Genomic DNA, 16,272 nt, shown 5'->3' on the forward strand with positions numbered 1-16,272 from the left:
TATTTATTAAAATCTTAATTTCATAATAAAGATGAAATAATTAAATGTATTATTTTTAAGGCTAACTGCTCCCTAAAGTCTAGGATAAAAATTTTAGAATTAAAATTTTACTTAAAAAAAAAAAAGACTGAACTTTTATTAGGAAACTCTAACTAAATCAACTTGAAAGACAAAAATAAATTATGGTGGAACATCGTGTGTTTATTTGGTTCAATAAAATAATGTTATATCATTTTTATTATGTCATGTTATTTTTGTAGTCTAAAAAATTTTAAATAATTAAAATAAAAATTTTTAAAAATAATTTTTTTAAATTCACTTTTTTTATTTGAATATTCGTAGTTAAGAGTTGTAGTTAATTTTGTACCGTCCTTGCAATCTTGTTTGGAAAGGGCAAAGGGGGCCAATTTTATTTTACAAGAATTTTTTTTTATAAAAAAAAATCTATTTTACATTAACCTATTTGGTAAAAATACAATTGATTTTTTTTTTTTTTTTTTTTTTTTTTAAGTTCGAAGAAAATTAATATACATGTGGGATACTACTTAATTGATTTAGATCATATTATGTTATTTTTTTTAAAAAATTGTCTTTGTTTAACACGTTAGTGTATGTACTCCAAAAACTGACAAAAAGCATAATTGATAGGAAGAGACGTCTTAGACTCTATAGGGGGTGATAATTAACGTAGGAGTATTGAGTGTGCCAGTAGGCTCAGGGCTTCATTGGCTCAAGGGGACGGTAAAGACAAATTTAGGGCATGAAGGATTTTTTTTTTTTTTTTTTTTTTTTTGAGAAACTTTTATGAAGGAATATGACTCATCATTGTGAAGTAAGGAGAGTGAGATGAGGTAATTAATTTACTAAGAGTGTTATATCTATAATATTTTCACAATAAATTATAAGTGGTAAGTTGTTATTAGTTTTAATTTGAATTTGTAATTTAAATTATTTTTCTATCAACCTATAACAATCAATAATAACTTGTCACTTCTGGTTTCTCAAAAAAAAAAAAAATAATAATAATAACTTGTCACTTAGAATTTGTTATGAAAATATTAGGGACATATCATTTTTTTTTTATATTATGTTTGTATTAGTAATAATATTTTCTAGAAAATGAATCATTTTCCATAAAACTATCTCATTTTCCTATGTTTGCTATAAGATAGAGTTGTTTTTAAAAAAAAAAAAAATTAGTGGAAAACAATTTTTTTAAAAAATAAACCAAACTTTTTATATTGACTAAAGATAGTTTTCCTTTAACTAATTTATTCTAATGCTACAAAACACTAGAAAAACTATCTTTACACAATATTTTCCATCTAGAATTGTTGGAACTATTTCAAGAATTCTTACTAGTAGCCATAAATAAAATTTTTTAAAAAATAATTCTTTATTATAACTATCCGACTATTAGTTTTTTTTTTTTCCTACTGAATAAACTTCAGTATTATTAATCAAAGAAGAAAAAACAAAATAAAAATGCTTATTTATTTATTTTACGTACATCATCCAAATCTCTTTTGATTTATATTGTATTAATTCTGAGTCCTTTTTAATCTAGGCAAATTCTTTCTCTTTCTTAAGCTTTTCAAAAGAGAGATTTCTATTTTAGAGAGTGGTTTTATATAATTTCCTCCATAATTAAGAATTCCTAAAAAAATTAAATATTTTTTATCTAAAAGATTTTCAGTAAATTTTCTTATTTTAGAAATTATATGTTCTTGTAGTTTGAAATCTGATTGATATAAAATTAAGCCTAAGAATTCTATAGATTACTTTTTTGGCTCAAATTTCATGTCAGTACCCAAAAAAAAAATCGTTGAAATTGTTGGGCCTGAAGGCCCTGACCTAAATTATATGTTGAGTGGGCATGAGCATGGTGAATAGAAAAGATTGTTGAGTGCACAGTGGACTTCGGCCTTAATTAATCCAGTTTGGGCTGAACGCACAAGTATTGTGCTTAAACCAAGAAGGTATGTGGTGAACTATGTAGTCCAACTCAGCTCCCATCACTAATGGACCCAACTCCTATCAACTCTAGTGTCATCCTAGACTCAAATCCATCTAAGGCCCAATTTCTTTTATGCATGTAGAACTTGTGAGGAGCAAGTTCAAAATCATTGTGCAATGGAGAAAATGACATCAGGATGAGTGATGGTGTTACTTCAAATATTGTGGATTCATTAGATTCACTAACAATAGGGATCTGAGAGATGTACAATGTTCAAAAAAATTGTGTAAGAATGACAATCTGTAGTTTTCTTAATACAAATTAACCAAATCTTGGGCTAAGAAATAAATTGGGAACACCAGGGGCAATTTGATAGGTTTTGGAAATACCATGTTAAGGCAAGGAGTTACTATTCTTTAGGATGATTTATTTAGATTTTTTTTTTTTTTTTTTTTTTGGGAATCAAAAGTATGATTTGAATGTGAAGATTTGCTTAGAAAAAAAAAAGAAAAAAGGAAAAAAAATCATATGGCTACAATACATCAATTTCCCTATTTCCCCATCTTCTAAATGAAGTTTCTTTTGCACTAGTTAGATGGCACTCTTCATTCTTCAAATAACTTAATAAAAAAAATTAAAAATAGTAGAAGTAATAAATCTTCAAAGAGAGATCAAAGAAAGAGCAACATAATCACAAATGAGTTTAGAATAAGAAAAACCTGCAATGAGTATGTTAAGCCCTATGATAAAATTCTTGATGGAAATACACACAAAAAACCTATTTAATGTCAAATTGCCTAATTGTATAAAACGTAGGTAATATTCGGAAAGCAATTAGTCAATTAAAAGGAACAACAACCATATAACTAAGTTAATTTGCAACTTATCTTTGGGCACAGAGTTTCATTCTTCTAATATTTGTTTGTACTCCTACATTGGTGTCTCCCCAATTTTATGCTCCTTTGAGAAACTATGACCAATCGGTCCAATCTATTGCACTTATTTGGCTTGCAGTAGCAAATTTCTTGGTCCAGGCTCTTGCTTTTTCTTCAAACTGAATTCTTTGAGTCTTATAGATGTGAGCAATCTCAAAATCAATAGGGTCATCAGGATCAGGGTCATTGAAGCGAGCATAGATTACTAGGAGAACATGTGAAATGGTTGTTGCTGGGCACCATAATGCCTCAAGACATAACCTGCCTTGCTGGTCAATGTTTGGGTGATAAACCTACAAAGTTGCACAATGATATCATTAAAACAAAATCAAATCATGATCAATCAGCTTATCAACTATTATATTTAATGAAAGACTAACAAATTATATTCCTACAGTTTACAATAATTTTAATTTTACACCCTAAACTTTCAAATTTTTAATTTACTCCCCCAATATTAGGTATTATTTGGATCTGCTCCCTTCTGTCAATTTGTTGTGTCTAGCTTTTCATGAACTGCCAAATGGACACCCCAATGACACCTTCTATATTTGAATTTGTTTTGATTTTACACCCTCTATGTATGTGTTTGTTTTGATTTTGCATTCTTTATGTTTGAGATTGTTTTCACTTTGCACTCTCTATGTTTGGTTTTTTTTATTTTTTTTAATATATATTAATTTTGAACTTAATGGACAGCTAGGCATGGGGAATTAACGAGAGGGAATAAATCTAAAAAATACCTAATGCTAGGGGATTAGATCAATTTTTTGAAACTTTGGAGGTAAAATCAAACTTATCCCAAATTTTAGGGGTATAATTTGTAATTTAGTCTTAATAAAATGATTGTGTGGTGGTTTTGGCTCTTAGCACTAAACTGCTCTTGCATAAAGACCTCTTAAACTACAAGCTTAAGAATCCCATAGGAAGGTCTCAAATAAGCACACAAGATAAATAAAACAACAAAAACCAAGTTTTAATCCCCAAAATTTGGGGTCGCTAAAGATCCTCAACAAATAATCAACATTTATTACAAGTATTCTTTTCCATCATTTTATCCAAAGTCACACTCTTTAACTTCTTAATTAGTATGTCATTTTTTTTTTTAATAACTTCTGCCAATGTTAAGAAGCAAGAATTGGACAATAAGGAAAAATATTAGTATGCCCCCATTTACTCTCCCATAGCAATTACAATTTTTAGAAGCCACGGAAGACAAAAACAGAAATTGGGGGTTAAAAAGAAGGCTTCCTTTGCAAATTAAAAGGAAAAGGCATGAAGAATTTTTTGCTATACCTGATACGGATCACAATTGTTATACTGTATTGAAAGATAACTGCCTTTTATGAAGGTAAGGTGATCCTCCAGAAGGCTTTATTTATTTATTTTATTATTTATAGCCTAATTTCTTTTGAACTTACTTTATGTTTATTATTGCTCCAATTGTTTGTTCTATGATCTATTATCCACATGAGTGGTGTTTATTATACACCCAAAAGCAACTGTAATTGTGATTTGAAGTCACGATTTCTAAGTTAGAAATTGTCAATTGCATTTTGGGTTATGTAAAATTGCGTAAAACAGTTTGTGTGCAACAAGTTTAACTCTATCCACATTTAATCTCAATGTTGTCAGTAAAATTTTATATGACAAGGTTCATTTCTAGTTACGAAGACAATTAAAGCAAATAATCAAATTTTAAAAAAGGGAAGGCTGTCAAATGTCAATATACCTTGGTTTGGAACGTGACTTTGGGAGCTTTGAAGGGGTGTTGATCAGAGAAATGGATGTCTAAGAGAAAGACTCCACCAGCATAAGGGCTACTTTGGGGACCAATTATGATTCCTTCCCAATGGAACAGGCTATCAACAAACCTAACTCTGCAACCTTCTGGAGGATCTGTCTGGAAATTCTGGTACTCAGCTAGAACTCTCTTATTAATCAACCCACTTGCTGAACTCAACAAAGATAAATTCTTGCCCCAAATATCAGCTGTTAGACCACCAAATCAGCAGTTTTAGTGACTGATTTAATAATGAAAAGAAGAAACTGAAATAAAAACTAGTGAGAGTCTACACAAAGATGATGAATTAGACTACTTTAAGATTGCATCTCATTTATCTGAGCTCTTATAAAAACATCCTAATGAATGGAGAAAATGATCAATTTTCTCTGGCTTGAACCAGTGAACAACTTCAACCCAGTTTCCAAACCCATATATAGGAAAGGCTCTTGGAAAAGTACAATCGATTAGATCAATACGAAAACATTAATCGAACTACAAACTTGTTTTTCTGGGTTTAAAAGACTTACCTTAATCATGATTCCAAATAATAGCCTATAAACATAACGATCTTATAATTCAAGAAAACCTTAATAATAGAAAGAACTCTAAGATGGTATTACCAATAACGCATCTCCAAGTAGTACAGACAAGGCTACATCTTGCAAGATCCTTTGGGTCTATCCTCCTTATATTCAAGTGGCGTCTAAATATACGATCGATGAGATCTCTTGGTAGGTCAGACCATGAACGTTGAGCCATTGAAATACAAAAGAAGCTCAAGCTTAAAATTTGAGGGGCAGGTTTGGTTACCAGTATAATTTGTTGGATTTTAGGGAATGGGAATTTATGAACCAAGACAGAGTTTCACAAAATATGACAAGTAGCAGTTGGATAACTTCTCCATGAAGGAAAATGCAAATCTTTAATCTATTAATTAAGTCAAGTCGTGACAAAGTCAGGGCATATTTTATATTCCCACGAGTTCATGACAATACTATTCTAGATTCTAAATATGGTTTGTTTGTTTCTATGGCATTAATGGAATTTATGAGCCAAGGCAAACAATAGAGTTTCACAGAAATAATACTAGCCTTACTAGGAAAGCTTTTCTATGAAGGAAAATGCAAAACTCCTATCTAGGGTCTGTTTGGATAGAACTTATTTTGCTGAAACTGAAAACTTATTGTTGAAAACACTGTAGCAATTAAGTGGAAAAAACGCAGATGAAAAAAACCAAACGCGGTACTGTAGCGGAACTGAAAACACTGTAGCATATAAATACCAAAATGAAAAACCCTTTTCCCCTTTCCTTCATTCACTCTTCTTCGGACCCTAGCTAACGCCTCAGGAGAGTTCCACGCCCATCAGAACTTCCGAATGTCCCTTCTTACGCTGCTATTCGTAATTTCTCATCATCCGAAACCAAAACCTCCTTGATCTCCCAATTTCAATTTCAACATTCTAAACCAAAACCCTCTTTCTCAAACACTTCCACTTTCAAACCACCTCATAACCCTAATCTCTCTTTCACATCAACTGGGTTTAGGTTCTTCTCTTCTGTCAACAATGCTAACTTCGCCATAAAGGTCTTCGACAAGCCCGCCACAGCTCTCTCTTCCGCTTTCTCTCGCTACCGCCAGGCCATTGGTTCGCAATTTGAGGCTTTCTTTAAGATAAACTCTCTCTTTCTCTTTGGGGCCACTGTCGTTTTACTCTGTGCTTTGATCTGGAGGTTTATGTTCGGCATAGCTAATACCTTCATTGGCCTCTCCGAAGGCATGGCCAAGTATGGCTTTCTCGCCCTCTCTTCTGCTATCGTCGCTTTTGCTGTAAGTTCCTTTTTCTTTTTCTTTTAAATCTGTACCTCTACAGTAGACTCTAGAAACTTGTGAGGTAATGAATTACACAATCCCATTAGGTGAGTTATTATTTGTTGGGTATGTGTTTATAATTTACACAATCTCAGGTGTCAAGAAATACATAGCACCTACAAGTTTGTTAGCTGATTATTTTTTTTTTCGTAACATCCAAAGTAAATTTTTGGTCAGATTGAAAAAGGCCTAATCTGGGTCAGATGACACTTTTTTTATTTATTTATTTATTTTCTTTATTGCTGTCCTTCGGATTGTGATCCATGGATTCCTTGAGTGCCTACTTTTATTATTTTGTTTCCAAGAAGCAGCCCTATGTAGAAAATTTTACTCTCATACAGATTTGGCAGTTGCAATTCAGTCATGCTTTTAACAATTTCGCAACTGTCAACTGGCATGACTGAATTTTTCTTTTTTTTTTACTACAAAAAATTAGCATTCTTCCTTTCCCTTTTGATTGCAAATGGCATCATAACTGAGCTGAATTGTCAGTTGGGAGTTTGCATGTGTTATTGTCTCACCAGCAAAATTATGAACTTGTTTGATATCAGTAGTTGATAATGAAATCTGTATATTCTTTTCTAAATCTTGAACATGGACCTTCAAGTTGTGACACAAATAGTTATGGTTACTAATGAAAGCTCTGTTTTAATTTCTGATTGTATATGTTTGGATGCAAGGGATTTATGGTTGACAGTTTAAACCTTTTGCTGTTGATGTATAATTATACCAAGCACAGGGTTTGGGTTTTTGGGTCTTCATTGTTTTTATTTATTTATTTATTTTTAATTCTGTTTTAATTATTTGCTGTAAATTTGTTGGTTTTGGTTTTGCTCTTGAAAGCTGGGTTCATGAGAGTACCCCTGTGAAAATGGAAATCATATCTGTTGTATGAATATGATTTGAACGAAGTCAAGGGATTAGTCTGTAGCTTGATTAGTCTGTGCTGAGATGGCATGGTTGTTGTCTGCTGCTGCTGTTGCTGTTGCTGTTGCTGTTGTTGTTGTTGTTGTTGTTGTTGATGTTGTTGTTGTTGTTGTTGTTGCTGCTGCTTACCTTTATAGTTCTAGAAGTATTCTGTTTGGTTCTAGTTATTATCCATAGGTAGGTGTTTTGGTAGAAACATCTTTGCTGAAATGATTACTTTCCTGCTGTTGTGTCAAGGAATTGTTTATGCTGCAAGCAAAAATGCTGTATTGTATTAATTTTTTTCATATGGTGCGGGAACTTGGTGCTTTGTCTTATGGTTTTTCTGATGCTTTTTCTAATGTCATCCTTGCCCGTTTTAACTTTCTTGTGCAGTTAATTCATTGACATGAGTCCTCCACATGGCTTACCCCATCCCTTCTTCCGTTTTGGAAATCCTTCCCGGATGATATCACCCAAGGGTTGCAATTTGTCTGAAAGGCTTCTTTTACTGTTGAACAATTTTAAGGAAACCTTGGGTGGGAGGCTGAGAAAGCTTAACCCAACGGACCAGGTTACGAACTCAGCCAAAGGGAAGGTTTTAATGCATGCTATGTATGGGGTTTTTTTTTTTTTTATGGTATTTATCTACAGTGTCTTTTCTTCACCCTTCTCTAGTTCTGCAATAGAGTTGTTTGATTTGAATGTTGATGACAAAGGGTTTTGTGGGCTCAAGCTTTTACTAGTTTGCAAACTAGCATTAATAGTGAAATTAGAAATTTATATTCAAGTGGAAGATTTACAGTTTTGAAAGAGCTCGAAACAGTTGATACAAGTGTAAATAAATTGTATCCCATGATCCAAGGTGGTGTGGACCCTATTAAAGCGGAAGCATTCCTTGTCATCCGTTTCAGATTTGGCAAGGAGAGCAGAGGGACTTCCATAAGGACTATAGATCTTCTTACAAAGGAAGTTGATGGCTTTTTTCATGTAGTTTTAACTAGGCGTGATGCTTTGCTATGTAATGGTACTCTGTGACCCAAAGCTAGGTTGCTACATATGTAGAAAGAGTACAATCTTAATGATATTGAAGCTATACTCTCTCCTGTATACAAACAGGTTTTATATTTTCTAGTATTGTTTATCTCTTGTTCAAATAAGATTGGGGTCTATTTATAAGTTTCCTATAATCTTGACATCTACTGTTGCAATACCCATGAGTTTCACGTGTAACGATTATATACAAATGCATACTGCAATGGTATTACAATCAAGTTTTGTGAGCCTTCAGTTGTGCTTACCAACAATATAACAAAAAATGGTAATACAATACTAGAAGTTTGTGAACTGTCCAATTTGGTCCCCACAAACAAAATTTCCATAATGTCAATGATATTTTCAACCACACTAAATTTCCATTGTGACAAAAATAATAGTCACCATACTCAGTTATGGTCCGCACATATCGATGCTGTGATATTGTCACGAACTTGTTTCATCTCAGGTTCGTCCAAGATTGAGATTGCATGTGCCTCGGCATCATAATGACCTCTCTCACTACGTTCAGATGTGCCCCATGTATATCTGGAACTGTTAACATTATTATTTATCCCATGTGCTCTAACGAAATTGTGAAGAACCATTGTAGCAACAATGATTTTCGATTGACTATGTATACTCTTCCCTGGCATATTTCTCAAAATTTTCCATTTATTCTTCCAAACTCCAAAAGTTCGTTCTATGACCGAACGGAGTGACGAATGGAGATAATTATATCTCTCCTATGGATGATGCAGCACTTCATAAGGCTGAAATTCGGGGATGTGGTACCTCTCCCCCTTATATGGTGCAAGGAACTCTTTCCTCATAGGGTACCCTGAATCAACAAGATAATACTTTCCTATAGATGAAAACATTTATTACATTAGCATTTTCACTACATTAATACATACTTTAATACTGTAATTAAACTACATATTTACTAACCAGCTGGAGCTTTTGGAAAGTTGTCGCTCTCATTATTGAGACAGCTAAAAAAAATCCTCGTGTCATGCGCTGACCCTTCCCACCCTACACATGCGAATGTGAACTTCATGTCAAAGTCACACGCACACATGCAATTTGTTGTGGTGATCCCCTTCCTGTTATAGTACGGGTGTTGCTCCTCATCTGGTATGATCACGGGGATGTGGACCCCATCAATCGCACCAATGCAACCCTAACCAGTGCAACAAAAATCAAATGTGAAATTAAATACATGGTATAACCATAAAGATAATTTGAATAAAATCAAGTGAAGATACCAAATTCAGAAAGTACCTTAAAGTGTGGCCAATATTGACTTGAATGCTGAATATGTTCTGGCACGTCCTGAAATGTACGATCAGCAGGCTTGATAATGTCTGGTGCCATTACAGTGGCTAACAATTTAACTACCGTGGTCACGTGTCGATGTACTGTCTCACCCGAGTGCTGAAATCTTTCTTGTACCCATCTATTACCCTCGGCATGACCAAGTACCACCAATGTCATTGCCAAAGACTCTTCCAATCAAATTCTTCTGGTACCGTTATATCCATACTGGCGCAATGTATTACATAGTTGTCCAAACACATGGCTTGACATTCAAAAATTTCTTCGACATTTCTCCTTATTTCCAGTTAATGTATACTGTACCCATTCATACCCACTTTGTATATTCGTATGCAATGGTATTTTAGTCATATAGGTCTCCACATAAAATGCACATGAACACCCTGCTATATATGCTGCAAGTACAATGTCGTCGCTCAGGTCGAACTCATTGTCCCTGCATATATACAAATACTAATGTGATACTATAATACATAGGTTAGTAAAAAAATGAAAAATGTAGGCTAAATTAACAATCCTAAGCATATGCTTTCATGATTTCATCTAAGATTTCTTCAAATTGTATATTCACATCTAGAGGGGAAAGTATAGAAACTTACTGGTGCTAGGAATCAGATGAGTCGTTTAGCAAATCCATCCTTTTGTATACCTTGAGTCTACATTAATGCCTATTTCTCCTTGTATATCCCAACACAACCAAAGAAACTCTCAACACTTAGGTGGAAGTATAAAATATTGAAATACATATAAGGATATTCCAACTTAACTAATAAATCATGTGGAATAAAATTATTACTTCAGAGTGTAGGATAATATAAGGTCTTGGCACTTAATTTTAAAAATTTATCAATCAACATGTTTAGTTTACGTACTTGGCATTTACACATTGACAAGGCATATTTGGTGCAAAATACTATTTTTTTCTTTTGAAATACAAAACCAATTCCAGGACTAAAAGATAATGTCCATAAAACTCTTAACTCATAATAATCTAAAACAACAACCCAATCTGAACTAATCGATGGACTACTACAGGAAAAATACTTTTTCTTTCCACAGTTGAGGTTATTTCAAGGGATTAATTAGAATGACAATTTTTTTTATCTTTTTTAAATAAAATGATATAAGTGTATTTTCCATTCCTTCTCTCACGTCTATTGAAGGAATTGAAATCCAACTCAATTGAAATCCCTTAATTATTTTACCAAGAGAAAATTGTTATGAGTGTGTTTTTTTTTTTTTATTGGTTTTTCTTGATAATATTTTGCTTACCTTTGTCTCAAAAAAAAAAAAAAAAAAAAACTATTTTCAATTGTAGACGAGATTTTAATAAAACTTAAATACAAAAATTTAATTAATAATCTTACATCTCAAATGGCAAGAAAATAATTTTTAAACAAAAGGAAAAAAATTAAAATATAGAAAGATAAATAAATATTATTTATTTATTTTATATTTAAATATTAAGAATCATCTCACCTAAAAAGTATTGAGCCCTTGCCAATGATTTACACACGATTATTATGAAGTAAAATTACTCACACACAAGAGAAGAAAGAGATGGAAGTAAGTACCTTTAAATTCGAAACCAGAACAATGTGTTTGCACCGTCTTCCATATTTGCACCGCTATATGGTTCAGTTGTGCAAAACATGATTTTAGCATGATAAAAAGTAAAAACATCAATTTTCTTCTCTTGAAACTTAAAGAAGTTTACTTCACTTTTATTTAAAAATACAATTTACAACTTGATATGTACGACAACATTTTCTTGTGTGTTTTGACTTTTGAGTCTTAAATGGTATCTTATAGCCACTCATTTTTGTGCAGATGAAAAGCTTTACATGGAGGACAGGAACCAAGTGTACCCTATGTTTTTTAAGCCATCAACGGTAGACTAATTTACTTTGATAACCATGGAAGAAAAAGAACATAGCAATGGTCAATGCAAGTCCAACTCAATTTCCCCTGATGTAGATAGATCAAGATTAAAATAATCAACATTGTCCACACAAAACAACAAGATGGACATCTACAGCTTATAAAGAAACATGTCAATCAGTGCTCAAATATGAGACCAGAAATAACAAAAACTTCAGACTAAAAATGAACCTGATTTGATATTGACAGCGTTTGTCCACTCACTTTCTACGACAAGGAAAGCAATCAGCAACAATCTAAGGTTACATGCAAAGCCCAACACATGCAAATCATAACAGGATAAAGCAAAAGCCTGAATTATTTTTCCCTGGCAAACATCGGTTACAAACTTTGTTAATTTACCTGCCCCACAACAATAAGAGGCATTACCATCTTCAGATTGAATGAGAAAAAAATTAAACAAGACAGGACAGAGGAAATATAATTGCTAGGGAAATTTCAAACCCTCACCAGGTGGGACATTGAATTTATGGCTGCCCAAAAAAGCTAAGCCTAACAGCAGGAGGCCCCAATATTATAAAGAATTAAAAGAGCCAAAAATTGTATAATTCTTATGACAAGAGAGAGATGAAAGCGGGACAAAAAGAGAGCTTATCACCATATCAAACTCAACCACTTCTGCTAAGTACCCAAAAAGAAAATACCGGTTCCTGTAGATTTATGAGGAATAGATTTTTAACATGCACTAAGAATTTCAAAAAAACGAATAAAATGAACTACTATATTTCGGTATAAATATAATCCAACAAATATAAAGATAAATACTTATAACACTGAAAGCCTAGCTCTTCCCTGTTCATATTCAAACATGTAATCATATTTCTGTTATATGTGTCTGGAGGCTACTTGCTTACAATTCAAGCAAAATGAAACTGAAAAAAGCACCTCTTGGCTAGAAAAGAAAAGGTGAGACAGCGAAAATAGCCGGAACTTCTATTTATGTGCGTTTATACTAAAGAATCCATTACAGGACCTCTCTCTTACTCCCCCTAAAACACACAAATACAAATCTCAAAGTTCAGTATGAATACTAATATGTCAGTCAAGACAAAGGACAACAATTCTTTTTCAAATTAGTCACATCCATTTTAGAAGCAGTTAAAGAGCATAAAAGCATCAATATCTGAAATAATCATACCAATAACTGATGTAGCAACTGATGCACTCTGATGCAGCACCTGATGCAGCGACTGATGCAGCGACTGATGCAGCACTGATGTAGCACCTGATGCACTCTGATGCAACACCTGATGCAGCGACTGATGCAGCACTGATGCAGCACTGATGCACCCCCTGATGCAGCAGCTGATGCACCCTGATGCAGCACCTGATGCAGCGACTAATGCAGTCCTGATGCAGAACCAGAAAAACAACCACAAGACATAGAACTTGCTTCAATGATATATATATATATATATATATATATATATATATATATATATGCCATGACTTCTTCTTGCCAAACATGAACAACCATCATCAAAGTTTACCACAAATAACAATGCATAACCATCAAAAATACAAAAAAGATAGCTAAAAGAGGCATTGGGAAAACATATATAAATATACCCAAAAGTTGACATAGAAATTATAAATTTTGTCTTACATACACAGCCATGGTAAGCTTTAGTTCTACCAATAAAAAAAAAAAAAAAAACAATGGTCCAACAAGTACAACGCTGAAAATACGATTACTACACCAAGCCCGTGTTCCTATTGAGACAATTTTCTTTCCTTCAGTTAAAATGGAATTCAGGGTGCCTTTGGTACTCTTTTTCTAGCCACTTCAATTGGATATCCTTGTCATCGCCAAGGGCAAGAAACATGTGCCTACCCCACTCTTTTTCCATGAAGTAGATGGTGCTAAATAGATGAAGGTAATGCCCCGAGTACACCCCTGGAAGACTCAACACCATGTCCAAAATGGCTTTAACCTGAGTAGTTGCTGTGGAAGCAATATCCTTATGTGTACTTCCACTTCTACTCTGAACAATCACATTTGAGATGCTCTTCAAAGAGTCGGACATCTCTTGTGCAACTGAAGGCTTTTTTTATTTTTATTTTTATTTTTATTTCTTGTACATTGGCTTGAAAAGGTGGACACTGGTTGCCAAGCCTTTCCCCTTACTCACTGCTGGTTCTGCCCTCGACAATGATGGACCTTCAACCTCCATTGTGTCAACATTCACAAACGGTTCACATTGGGGGTTAACAAATTCTATGCTATCAGCAGAGTCCCCAGAACCTTCGGTGGTTTCCTTTGGTAATTGACCGCTCGTGCAAAACGCATTTTTCCCTGTTGCAACCGTGCCTCCATACATGATGTTTTTGAAGTCACGATTCGGCAAACCTTTATTTTTAAAGGTTTTTGCAAGGGGACATTCCTATGTGTGGACAAGCAATAATTAGAACAGAATAATATAGTTTTAGACAATAAAGAATTTCATAATTATGTAATGTGAACTAACCGCAATCTTTCGAGTCCACCACTCATCAGGGGCCTGAAGCATCCCAGTTCCCGGGTCATAACCCAACCCAGTCTCATTGTCAAAACACTGGTTATAATCCCTCCACTCTTTTTTCAGATGATCCCATTTGTTCTTAATCTGAAGTGGAGTCACCACTTTCCCCATGTTACCCAACTGTTCAATCACGTTGTCAACCCCAACTTTGGTTATAAACCCTCCTTTCCTCTGGCCGGCTAGGACTTGAGCAGCACATAATTGACAAAAGGCTTGTAGTTCCTTAGGGTCTTTCCAGTCAGCTCTCTGATCATTACTACCACCATCCTTCAATTTCTCCTTAACCATTTTTCCTAGAACTTCCTTCTACACTCATTGGCACATTTCAACAAGCAATCCGTGTGCATAATCATAACCAGTTAGGCAAAATGAAAACTAAACTCACACATGTATCGAAATACAACAAAGGTTTACACAGAGGATCAAAGAACCTACTTTCATACTGTCTTGGAAAACACATAAAAAAAAAAAAAAACGCACAGACTCATGAACACAAACAGATCAGATAAAAGTCTTTGATCGAGGTGTTTTTACTTTTTATCACTGAGAAGTAAATGCCAAAGCTAGCCCACTGGCCAAGTAGTCAATCTAGCTATTCACGGAGACAAAAAGATTGCTACCAAACCATTAAATTCTACACGTTTTTGTTATTAGCAGTACTTTGGGAGCAACTTGAGTACTTGACAGCGAAATGATCAGAGTCTAGCTTCTTTATGCAATGTATGGGTCAATGAAAGCAGCAGGTCTTCCTATATATTCAGTATTGTCCTACGCCTTTTTTTACAAAACCACAGATTGATGAAATGCCTCATTGACACATTTCAACAAGCAGTTCATGTGCATAATCATAATTAGTTAGGCAAAATGAAAACTAAACTCACACATACATCCAAATACAACAAAGATTTACACGGAGGATCAAAGAACCTACTTTCATACTGTCTTGGAAAACACAAAAAAAAAAAAAAGGGACGAACGTTGAACACAAACAGATCAGAGAATCACACAGATCAGAGAAAACAATATAACTACACCAGCAGATCAGAGAGCATTTTAATTTTAATGACTCTTACCGGTGAATGTGGAGACCCACAGCGGCGGCAACGGTGTCCACAGCGGAGAGGAGATTCACTCGAGTGAAGGAAGAACAGGGGGGAGTGGTTTAGAGAGGTTCGGCTAATGGGTTTCTGAGTTCCTTTCCTTCTCTGTTTTGATGGTTTTGTGGTTTGTGGGTAGGTGAAAAGCATTGAAGACGACTTGGACGGAGCAACAACCAGCATTGAAGGCATTGAACCAAGGTAGTTGAGAGAGAGAAGAAAAGAAAGCTGGTCCGGTTTGTGAGAGAGAGAAGAAAATAGCCGTTGCGTACCGTTTTGTGATGGGCATCAGAACAGCTTCATTTCGCTCAACAGTACGCTCACAAAACAATGAACAGGACGAGCAAGGATGAACAGGATGCGCAAGACCAGTTTTTTAATTAAACGGTGCGTATTTTCAGCGTGAATGAAGAGAGCTGGTCCATGAACAGTACTGACTAAATGAAACGGTGTGTTGTGACTTATTTTTTGCGTTTCCATGTCCCTTTGCGCGTTTCTCCTTCAGCCTGCGTTTCCCGTTTCCACGTTTTGGAGCGTGGGTCCCAGCAATTATAACAAACGCAGACGCAAACGTGAAAGAAACGTGGATCCAAACATTGCCTAAAAGTAAAATTTAAAAAGTATAGAGTAAAACTTTTTGTGAGAGAGAATTGAGCCAATGCACCAGGTGCAATACCTAGCAATTTCATATCTGTCTTATATTGAGCTACAAAACCAAGTGATGTATATAGAATCATTTGGTATTATTGTAGAAAGTACAACTTTAATTGTTGAGTTTTAATTGTAAAGCTTTTGATGTGAGAAATAACAAAAGATGATTGTAGCCTACAAGTGCCTTTGACTTGGGCACAAAGCTCTTCAAGTAGGGGAGGAGAGTTAGGCTT

General features: G+C 34.2%; 3 protein-coding genes and 1 long non-coding RNA gene across 4 annotated transcripts; 1 reads left to right on the forward strand and 3 right to left on the reverse strand.

Moving 5' to 3' along the window:
- Nucleotides 1-2,645: 2,645 nt before the first annotated feature.
- Nucleotides 2,646-5,583, reverse strand: LOC126694517 (ubiquitin-conjugating enzyme E2 11-like). Its single transcript, XM_050390848.1, has 3 exons — nt 5,299-5,583; nt 4,625-4,884; nt 2,646-3,185 (listed from the first exon to the last, which is right to left on the reverse strand). The coding sequence occupies exons 1-3, from the start codon at nt 5,435-5,437 to the stop codon at nt 2,928-2,930; spliced, it is 657 nt and encodes a 218-aa protein (XP_050246805.1). The 5' UTR covers nt 5,438-5,583; the 3' UTR covers nt 2,646-2,927.
- Nucleotides 5,584-5,863: 280 nt separating this feature from the next.
- LOC126694519 (uncharacterized) lies at nt 5,864-8,582 on the forward strand. Its single transcript, XR_007645799.1, has 2 exons — nt 5,864-6,464; nt 7,393-8,582. It is a non-coding gene; the product is annotated as an uncharacterized LOC126694519 (long non-coding RNA).
- Nucleotides 8,583-8,676: 94 nt separating this feature from the next.
- On the reverse strand, nt 8,677-10,258 carry LOC126694518 (uncharacterized). The gene is made up of 3 exons (XM_050390849.1): nt 9,775-10,258; nt 9,442-9,673; nt 8,677-9,355 (listed from the first exon to the last, which is right to left on the reverse strand). The coding sequence occupies exons 1-3, from the start codon at nt 9,985-9,987 to the stop codon at nt 9,237-9,239; spliced, it is 564 nt and encodes a 187-aa protein (XP_050246806.1). The 5' UTR covers nt 9,988-10,258; the 3' UTR covers nt 8,677-9,236.
- A 3,578-nt stretch (nt 10,259-13,836) lies between these two features.
- On the reverse strand, nt 13,837-15,700 carry LOC126694511 (uncharacterized). Its single transcript, XM_050390834.1, has 3 exons — nt 15,365-15,700; nt 14,238-14,597; nt 13,837-14,153 (listed from the first exon to the last, which is right to left on the reverse strand). The coding sequence occupies exons 1-3, from the start codon at nt 15,578-15,580 to the stop codon at nt 13,839-13,841; spliced, it is 891 nt and encodes a 296-aa protein (XP_050246791.1). The 5' UTR covers nt 15,581-15,700; the 3' UTR covers nt 13,837-13,838.
- Nucleotides 15,701-16,272: the final 572 nt, after the last annotated feature.

The sequence above is a fragment of the Quercus robur genome, chromosome 8 (assembly GCF_932294415.1).
Source record: "Quercus robur chromosome 8, dhQueRobu3.1, whole genome shotgun sequence".
NCBI classification, from domain to species: domain Eukaryota; kingdom Viridiplantae; phylum Streptophyta; class Magnoliopsida; order Fagales; family Fagaceae; genus Quercus; species Quercus robur.